General features: G+C 36.4%; 1 protein-coding gene across 1 annotated transcript; it reads left to right on the top strand.

The window, feature by feature from the left end:
- The first annotated feature begins 5,969 nt into the window (after positions 1-5,969).
- Positions 5,970-6,914, top strand: LOC131805912 (involucrin-like). The gene is made up of 2 exons (XM_059129697.1): positions 5,970-6,071; positions 6,477-6,914. The coding sequence occupies exons 1-2, from the start codon at positions 5,970-5,972 to the stop codon at positions 6,912-6,914; spliced, it is 540 nt and encodes a 179-aa protein (XP_058985680.1).
- The last annotated feature ends 4,264 nt before the right edge of the window (positions 6,915-11,178 follow it).

Genomic DNA, 11,178 nt, shown 5'->3' with positions numbered 1-11,178 from the left:
AAATATTATTGGAGAATAGAGTTTCAGCAGCGAGGATATCCACATTTGCACGGCATATATTGGCTGAACAATGCACCTCAGTTAAATATATCAGATACTACATCTTTCCCACCCGTTATAGAGTTTGTGGATAAATTCATTTCAACAGATTCTAATATCAGAGATGTCGAAGGTATTATTAACGTCCAACGTCACAATCACACAAGATCATGTCAACGAGAAATAAGGGGTCAAAAGTTTTGTCGTTTCCACATTCCACACCCTCCAATGCCAGCCACAGACTTACTGTTTCCACTGCCCGAAGACACAGATCTCGACATACTGAAGATACACAAAGATAATTTTGACAAAATTCATACATTGCTCAACGCAAATCTTTCAGATGAAGATATTAATGAACTTCAGCAATTTGACAGTTTCTTATCTGACAGAAGAATTAATTTAAATAGGGACGAATACATTTTAGCACTAAGATCTTCAATTAAAAAAACCTCAAATATTTCTGAAAAGAACATTCAAAGACAGATCCATCAATGCATTCAATCCAAGAATCCTAACAATGCAAAAATCGAATATGGACATACAATTCGTTCTAGATGCATATGCATGTGTCACTTATATTGTAAATTATATAAATAAGTCCAATAGGGGTGTTTCCCGATTACTGCAAGAAACTATGCATGAAATACGAGAGGGAAATTATTCTGTCAAAGAGAGACTTCAGCATATAGGACACAAATTTATTAACGCCTCCGAAGTGTCCGCTCAAGAGGCATCTTACAATATACTGGGTATGAGTATGTCGCAATGTAGTACTACAGAGGTTTATGTGAATACTTTCCCACCCGAAAAAACGAGTTCGGATGCTAAAATCAAGGCAAGAACTGCAAAACCTCGAAAGGGAATCAACTGATATTTTCAAAGCGAACATTCTGGATCATTACATACAACGTCCAGATATATTAGAAAATATATGTTTGGCTTATTTTGCATCGTATTACACATATTCACGAAGATTGAGAAAATCTCGTTCCAATGAAGAGGAAGAAGATGATTTTTTTGAGAACGATGACACAAATTTAGATCAAGTTGGCGCTCCCCTTCGACTAAAAAATAATTCGGGATACGTATATAAAAGAAACAATGCGGCTATTGTAAGATTTCCAAAGTTCAATGTCGATGCAAACAGAGAAGATTACTTTCGTTCATTGGTAATGCTGTATTTGCCCTGGAGAAATGTAGCAGATGATTTGTTACAGAACGACAATGAAAGTACATGTCTTGCTTTAAAGGAAACTATAGAATTAAATAGGCAACAATTTGAGTTATACACGGAAGGTGAACTTGACGAAATCTTATTACAAATACAAGATGAACACAACGCCACATTTAACGTAAACGATAACAATGCAGCAACTCAAATGCTTGATGAAGAATTTCGTGCTTTGGCTGTACCAGAAATAAACCCCGAAGAAAATATATTTGGTTTCGAAAATAATGATCCTGACACAAGAAACGATGTAAGAGTTATAAAGTTACCCTCTTTAATAAGTGAAAACAATCTTCTGAATGACATAAGGACTCTAAATTCTAAGCAACGAAAGTATTTGCATCATATTCTGCAGAATGTTGTGGAAAATAAAATATTTTATGAGTATATTGGTGGTGGTGCTGGTGTTGGAAAAAGTCGTTTAATCAAAGCAATTTATCAATCAATTACACACAGAATAAATAGTATTCCTGGAGTAAATCCCGACTTACCAAAGGTCATATTAACAGCTCCAACTGGAAAAGCGGCATTTGGCATTGGAGGATATACTTTACATGCATTGTTTTCACTGCCTGTTAATCAGTACTCAGGCGAACTGCGCCCTCTAAGCAGCGATAGCGTCAATTCAATATTGACAAAATTAAGCGATATAAAGCTTATAATTATCGATGAAATTTCAATGGTTGGTTCTAGAATGATGGGATATTTGGATGCTCGTCTCAAGCAGATTTTTAAAACAACCAGTGCGTTTGGTGGCATTTCTATTTTGGCATTTGGTGATTTTAAACAACTTCCACCAGTTGGCGATAGGTGGATTTTTAGTGACAATTCTGCAAACCCGTATGGAATTATAGTAGGTTCAACATTATGGGATTTATTCCATTTCTATGAACTGACAGAAATAATGCGACAAAGAGAAGATTTGAGGTTCGCTCAAGCCCTAAGCAGAATGTCTGATGGAATAATGACAAAGGAAGACGTCGATATAATGAAATCCAGAATTAAAAGCGACACAAGTGATATACCAATGGATGCAATACATTTGTTTGTATCAAACGAAGAAGCAAATAACTACAATGCGCAGAAGTTGCACCAAACACCTACTGAAACATTCGCATCAAGAGCGCGCGACGTTGTTAAATGTGATTCATTCCTGCACAAACCGTAAACATCTTAAACCAAGTTACAAAATTGAAAACTTCAGAGACTCAAGGACTATGCCGGGAGCTGACATTAAAACAATCAGCAAAGTATATGATGACAATAAACATTAACACATCGGACGGCTTAGTCAATGGAGCTAGTGAAGTTCTAATGGAGATAGAATTTGAACGGGAATCATCCAACCCAAAAATTCTTTGTTGTTGTTTTCAGATGAAACTGTTGGTAGAGAAACACGGCGAAGGAAGCCTCATCGTTCCGAACAACTTTGGACACCAGTTGAGAAGTGTAGTAGATCATTTCAATTTAAACGAAATGATAAAATCTGTATTGAACGATGTCAATTTCCTTTGGTTGTAGCAGAAGGAATCACTATTCACAAGAGTCAAGGTGCCACATACGCAAAGGTTGCTGTGCACACACAAAGTAGGATGACCAGAGCCGCCCTTTATGTTGCCTGTAGTCGAGCAACAAATGCATCTGGCCTATACATAGTAGGACCGTTTATTCCACCGAAATCGTTTCAGGATTCCGACCCAGTTAAAATAGAACTAGATAAGTTAAGGAACACCAAACAATTAAATCTTCATTTTGAGTTTCTCGAATTGGTTGAGAAAGATTTCAAAATATTTTTCCAAAACATTCAAAGTTTTCGCGCTCATAAAGAAGATATTTGTGCAGATTATACAATTACGAATTCTAATTTTATTTTTTTGGTGGAAACATGGTCCTTCCCAAACGAAAGCTGCAACTTAATGGGATTTTCTGAAATTGCCAGAATTGACTGCGTAAAAGACCCTCAAGAAAGAACCAGAAATAAGAGAGGTATCATAACATTAAGTCGATCTAATATTGTAAATGATATCAGCGGTCTTATGAAAAGGGATCTTTCCGAAGCATGTAAGACTTTGCAGTACATCGTTTTGAAATACAAAGGTATATGTCTAATGATAGTGTATAGAAATGCAAATTTTGCAGAGAGTTCCTTTCGTCAAATTCTTGCTGAAACCATAGAAGAATTGCTGCTACAAAATAACGACAAAATTATTATAGTTGGCGATTTCAACATTTGTCGTCGGAGTACTCAGAATTTAACGGAAACTCTGTTAGTAAGCAAAGGATTTTTTCCACTTTTGGATAGAAATTCTTGCACAACTAAGCACGGAACCCATATAGATTGGGCATTTACTAACATAGCGCCACATGGGATTATCTGTAAAAGTTATTCCATACAACAAATATTTATCCTCAATTATTTATCTTAAACTTCATATACATTTTTATGTTTCTTCATAATTTAATGCAATTATGAATTGTTTAGATTTATTTTTATATTGTATATATTCGATATAATAAATTATATTGAAATGCATATATGTTCGGTTTATGTTAATTGGCTAATTTTATTTTAGATAAAATCTTATACCTTAATTATCATAAACTACTCCATCAAGGAATAAGCCTTGGCGTGGCGATGGAGCTAAGTACTTTTGAAATCGAAAGGAAACTAATTATTCCATTTTAATTTTACATTTTTCATGGTGGAGGGTATTAAAAGTTCGGCCAGGCCGAACTTAACTACTTTTTTACTTGTTACATTTTTCAATGGAATTGTGTGAAAATTCTCACAAGGAGTTTAATGTGAGTACATTACCCCCTGGAAAAGAATTGTCTATAAGTTCCACGTTATCGTATAGCCCCCATATAACGGTACCCCCCGATATTCGCTATTTTCATGATTTTAGCCACATTTTTCAATGGAATTGTCTGAAATTCTACACAAGGAATTCTTTGTGAGTACTTTACCCACTGAAAGAGGATTATGTATATAGGTCCACGATATCGTATAGTCCCCATATAACGGTACCACCATATATTCGGTATTTGATTGATTTTAGCCACTTTATTATTGGAATTATTATTTACAGAAAGAGTTCTTTACAAGTCTTTTACCCCCTGGAAGGCACTTTTCTATATAGGTGTACGATACCGTAATCAGCCCGATAACTGTACCCGCGGATATTCGTTATTTTGATGATTTTAACCACATTTTCAATGGAATTATGTGAACCCACACAATGAGTTCTTTACACCCTGGAAGATAATTGTCTACATAGGTCCACAATATCGTATATCCCCCATATAACGGTACCCCCCGATATTCGATAATATGATGTTTTTAGCCACATTTATTAATGGAATTATCAAAATTTCTACACAAGGTATTCTTTGTGAGTATTTTACCCCTAGAAATAGAATTGTCTACATTGGTCTACGATATCGTAATCCCTCCTACAGCGGTACCTCCCGGAGTTATTTTTGAGTACTTTACCCCTGGAAAATTTTGTGTATATTAGTCTACGATATCGTATGTCGCCAACATATTGTAGCTAAGTGGAATCCAATGGAATTGTCGGATAATGCACACAATGTGTTTCTTCTGAGTACTTTAACCCCTAAAATATAATTGTCTAAATAGGTCCACGTATAGCGCCCATATAACAATACCCCACAGATATTCCATATTTTTATGATTTTAACTACATTATTAACGGATTTGTCAACAATTTTTCGTTTTATTACAAAGTTGATCCATATTATACCGCTCATAAAGCGATACTCCCTAATCTCCGGTATTTGAATGATTTTAGCCACATTTTTCAAAAGAATCATCTTCATCTGTGGGATATCTTGGTAGTGTAGGAAATCATATAGTTGGCCCTTCCCGACTTTAGATCGCTTTCGTTTAGGTTTTTTTTAAGAATTGACCATAATGATGTACTTGAAGCTCGTAATTAGTACCCAGAATTATGACAGAATTTTGCTTAAATATACAATTTTTAGAACGGTTTGATATTCTGCAGTTTGATGTTATAAGTGTTGATTTATCTGGATATTAAAAAATAAATATCAAAATGCCCTACCTCTTGATATTATATTCTGCCAAATTTTGAAAATAAATTAAAATGGTTTATACATTGTTTACTTGGTTTACTATTCCTTGCAGAGAAGTACATATAACCCCAGGTAGTGCAACTTCAATTATTGCACGGGAGATTAAAATATTCTGCAAGGTAAATTTGCAAATATTTATTTCATAAAGGGCTCATTTTATTACGTTGTTTGTTTCAATAAATACACTTTTATTACCTTGTTTGTTCCAATAAATACACTTTTATTACCTTGTTTGTTCCAATAAATATGCTTTTATTACCTGTTTGATTATATGAAAATATTTAACTTGTTACACTATTTTATAATAATGATTGTTTTCCTAAAAGGTATATTCTACCTGAATATTGCACCTTGATGTTATTCTAAATATCAATATAGAAAAAACAGGTAGCAATACATTAAATATAGTATTCCATAGGTAGACAAAATATGTAATTGGTGGTTCGCTTAAATATCAGTACTTCTCAGTCACTTGAAAAGAACGGTTCTATAATCGCGCACTAAAAGTTATTATTATTAATTTTAAGAAGTGCGAATAGTGTGTGAACAGTGTTTAAATAAATTTAGTCGAAGAAACAGTGATATGCCTAGACTACGCAAACAATCTGCTCAGCAGCGTCAACGATTGACTGCACCTCGTGTTAATAGCTATCGTGAACGAAATCCCATGGATCTGCTAAGAAACGCAAGTGCATTGTCTACAAGAAGACAGAATGTAGACTTTCGGGAAGAAGAGCGTTCGAGGGATAGAGTGTATCATCGAGAAAGGAGGAGGTCTTCATTCAATAGAAGAGTCGAACAATTACATAACACTTCCCAACATGCAGTTCGTCGGCAGGATGAAAATTACCGGCAATTCGAAAGAGAAAGGGATTCCTTAAGTCACCAACAGCATAGAGAAGACGAAGCATATAGATTGATGGAACAAGGAAGAAACACGCTTCAGCACGCCATTCGCAGACAGGACGATAATTACCGGAGTTTGGAACTAGAGCGTGATGCAGTAAGTCATCAACAACATAGAGAGGATGAATCCTACCGAATGGTAGAACAAGAAAGAAACACTCTTGAGCACTCCATTCGGCGACAGGATGAAAATTACCGACATTTGGAACGAGAGCGTGATGCACTTAGTCACCAACAACATAGAGAGGATGAAGCGTACCGATTGATGGAACAACAAAGGAATACACAGGAACACTCGATTCGGCGACAAGATGAAAATTACCGACATTTGGAACGAGAGCGTGATGCAGCTAGTCACCAACAACATAGAGAGGATGAAGCGTACCGATTGATGGAACAACAAAGGAATACACAGGAACACTCGATTCGGCGACAAGATGACAATTACAGGCATTTGGAACGAGAGCGTGATGCAGTTAGTCACCAACAACATAGAGAGGATGAAGCGTACCGATTGATGGAACAACAAAGGAATACACAGGAACACTCGATTCGGCGACAAGATGACAATTACAGGCATTTGGAACGGGGAGCGCGATGCAATACGTCATCAACTACATAGAGAGGATGAATCTTACCGATTGATAGAACAACAACAAAACGCAATAGAGCACTCCATTCGGCGACAGGATGAAAATTATCGGTATATTGAACGGCAGCGCGATGCGTTAAGTCACCAACAACATCGAGAGAATGAAAACTACCGAATGCAAGAACAACAGCGCAACACGCTTGAACATTCTCATCGCCGGCAGGACGATAACTACAGGTATTTAGAGCAACAAAGGAATACTATACGAAGATCGCACCAAAGACGTACATCACGTATTCAATCAAGTCAGCAAATACATGATAGAAATTGTCGTGTGCTTATTCACCGAATGAATCCGGTTAATCGCCAAAATGAAAATGCTCGGCAAGCAGAGAGGATCGCCAATGTGAGACAACAACTTTCCCCTGAATCACGAATAAATGTTTTGGAAATGGATCGCGCACGTCATCGCTCAAGAGTATTCGGTGAGTTTTTTAAAGTTATTAAACATGGTCCAACGGAAGTTTGCATTTGTGGGGGACTTTGGTTTCCAAGCCAAATTAAACTAATTCTAAAAAGTGCCTTCTTAAGAAAATTTTCCAATCTAAGAGATGTATTTTATCTCTCTGATAAATTTCCCTCCGCTAATGATAAGTACAAATTCTGTAATACTTGTCATAAGATTGTTAGTGGCGGTAAAATTCCAACCATTTGTCTTTCAAAAGGCTTATCTTTTCCAGACATCGCACATGATTTAAGTGGTTTGACACCATTAGAAGAAAGATTTGTTTCCCCAAGAATTCCATTTATGAGAATTGTTTCTTTTGGGTACAACCGCCAATGTGCCGTAAGAGGTGCTGTGGTCAATGTGCCTATTCACTTGGCAACAACTGTTAATGTTCTTCCACGATCAACGGATCAGACTGAAGTGGTTCAGGTATATCTGAAGCGAAGAATTGCCTATGAACACAGTTTATGACAGAAACAATCCGCCCGGCCAAAATTTTTCAGGCAGCTTCATACCTAGTGAATACGGAATTGTATAGAAAACATAACATTCAAATTTCAAGTGAATGGCTAAGTAATATGAGTTCAACTGAGCAGATTCCTTTTGTTTCAAATGTAAATGATCAGGACTTGGTTTCTCAGTTGATAAATAATAATGTTTTAGAGGATGAAGTTCAAGAGCTAAATCCACAAGAAACATTATTAGATAATCAAGCTGCGGAAAATATACCCTTACAACGTATTTCAATAGCCTCTGGTGAAGGACAAAGACCCTTAGACATGCTGCTTGATGAGGATTCCGAAGAACTTTCTTACCCTACCATTTACTGTGGTATCAAAAGGAATTGCACTGCCACTGTTGGGAAAGTAATAAAGTCTGAGGTTCGACGATTTGATAGGCGTTGCGCACGCGTGGATAAAGTTTTGTATTCATATAAACAACTAGAATTTTCACGTACTAAGAATAGCATATCAACGTGTTTGAGAAAAAAAATGGGAGCCAGACAATTTGCAGCTGCAGATGTATTAGACGAGCGGTTTGTTCAAAATTTAGTGCAATATGATGACGGGTATCACGCCCTGAAGGGCATTCGGTCTTCACCAGCTCACTGGGAAAGTGAAAAGAAAAAAGTTTTGTCAATGATTAGGCAATTTGGATTACCTACGTTTTTCATAACATTGTCTGCTGCGGAATCTCAATGGCCAGAATTAATTGTAATTCTTGTAAAAATTTTAGAAGGTACAGAGATTTCGGAGGAAGAAGCCAATTCCTATTCTACACAAAGAAAGTATGATCTCATACGGGAGGACCCTATCACATGCTCTCGATATTTGATCAGCGAATTAGGCACTTATTCAAACATTTCAAATCTTATGGTGGTATATTCGATGAGTATAACGTTATTAAATATTATTGGAGAATAGCGTTCAGCAGCGAGGATCTCCACATTTGCACGGCATATATTGGCTGAACAATGCACCTCAGTTAAATATATCAGATACTACATCTTTCCCACCCGTTATAGAGTTTGTGGATAAATTCATTTCAACAGATTCTAATATCAGAGATGTCGAAGGTATATTAACGTCCAACGTCACAATCACACAAGATCATGTCAACGAGAATAAGGGGTCAAAAGTTTTGTCGTTTCCACATTCCACACCCTCCAATGCCAGCCACAGACTTACTGTTTCCACTGCCCGAAGACACAGATCTCGACATACTGAAGATACACAAAGATAATTTTGACAAAATTCATACATTGCTCAACGCAAATCTTTCAGATGAAGATATTAATGAACTTCAGCAATTTGACAGTTTCTTATCTGACAGAAGAATTAATTTAAATAGGGACGAATACATTTTAGCACTAAGATCTTCAATTAAAAAACCTCAAATATTTCTGAAAAGAACATTCAAAGACAGATCCATCAATGCATTCAATCCAAGAATCCTAACAATGCAAAAATCGAATATGGACATACAATTCGTTCTAGATGCATATGCATGTGTCACTTATATTGTAAATTATATAAATAAGTCCAATAGGGGTGTTTCCCGATTACTGCAAGAAACTATGCATGAAATACGAGAGGGAAATTATTCTGTCAAAGAGAGACTTGAGCATATAGGACACAAATTTATTAACGCCTCCGAAGTGTCCGCTCAAGAGGCATCTTAAAATATACTGGGTATGAGTATGTCGCAATGTTGTACTACAGAGGTTTATGTGAATACTTTCCCACCCGAAAAACGAATTCGGATGCTAAAATCAAGGCAAGAACTGCAAAACCTCGAAAGGGAATCAACTGATATTTTCAAAGCGAACATTCTGGATCATTACATACAACGTCCAGATATATTAGAAAATATATGTTTGGCTTATTTTGCATCGTATTACACATATTCACGAAGATTGAGAAAATCTCGTTCCAATGAAGAGGAAGAAGATGATTTTTTTGAGAACGATGACACAAATTTAGATCAAGTTGGCGCTCCCCTTCGACTAAAAAATAATTCGGGATACGTATATAAAAGAAACAATGCGGCTATTGTAAGATTTCCAAAGTTCAATGTCGATGCAAACAGAGAAGATTACTTTCGTTCATTGGTAATGCTGTATTTGCCCTGGAGAAATGAAGCAGATAAAAGCGACACAAGTGATATACCAATGGATGCAATACATTTGTTTGTATCAAACGAAGAAGCAAATAACTACAATGCGCAGAAGTTGCACCAAACACCTACTGAAACATTCGCATCAAGAGCGCGCGACGTTGTTAAATGTGATTCATTCCTGCACAAACCGTAAACATCTTAAACCAAGTTACAAAATTGAAAACTTCAGAGACTCAAGGACTATGCCGGGAGCTGACATTAAAACAATCAGCAAAGTATATGATGACAATAAACATTAACACATCGGACGGCTTAGTCAATGGAGCTAGTGAAGTTCTAATGGAGATAGAATTTGAACGGGAATCATCCAACCCAAAAATTCTTTGGTTGTTGTTTTCAGATGAAACTGTTGGTAGAGAAACACGGCGAAGGAAGCCTCATCGTTCCGAACAACTTTGGACACCAGTTGAGAAGTGTAGTAGATCATTTCAATTTAAACGAAATGATAAAATCTGTATTGAACGATGTCAATTTCCTTTGGTTGTAGCAGAAGGAATCACTATTCACAAGAGTCAAGGTGCCACATACGCAAAGGTTGCTGTGCACACACAAAGTAGGATGACCAGAGCCGCCCTTTATGTTGCCTGTAGTCGAGCAACAAATGCATCTGGCCTATACATAGTAGGACCGTTTATTCCACCGAAATCGTTTCAGGATTCCGACCCAGTTAAAATAGAACTAGATAAGTTAAGGAACACCAAACAATTAAATCTTCATTTTGAGTTTCTCGAATTGGTTGAGAAAGATTTCAAAATATTTTTCCAAAACATTCAAGTTTTCGCGCTCATAAAGAAGATATTTGTGCAGATTATACAATTACGAATTCTAATTTTATTTTTTTGGTGGAAACATGGTCCTTCCCAAACGAAAGCTGCAACTTAATGGGATTTTCTGAAATTGCCAGAATTGACTGCGTAAAAGACCCTCAAGAAAGAACCAGAAATAAGAGAGGTATCATAACATTAAGTCGATCTAATATTGTAAATGATATCAGCGGTCTTATGAAAAGGGATCTTTCCGAAGCATGTAAGACTTTGCAGTACATCGTTTTGAAATACAAAGGTATATGTCTAATGATAGTGTATAGAAATGCAAATTTTGCAGAGA

This window comes from Musca domestica, unplaced genomic scaffold, assembly GCF_030504385.1.
Source record: "Musca domestica strain aabys unplaced genomic scaffold, Musca_domestica.polishedcontigs.V.1.1 66, whole genome shotgun sequence".
Classification (NCBI taxonomy): domain Eukaryota; kingdom Metazoa; phylum Arthropoda; class Insecta; order Diptera; family Muscidae; genus Musca; species Musca domestica.
Note: the sequence above shows the minus strand (reverse complement) of the source record. Positions and strands in the feature narration are given on the sequence as shown.

Excerpts from the sequence above, each read along its gene's own strand:
- LOC131805912 (XM_059129697.1), top strand. The coding sequence starts at position 5,970 with ATGCCTAGACTACGCAAACAATCTGCTCAGCAGCGTCAACGATTGACT. Across the intron at positions 6,072-6,476 it reads CCATGGATCTGCTAAGAAAC|GATGAAAATTACCGACATTT; the intron begins GCAAGTGCATTG and ends ATTCGGCGACAG.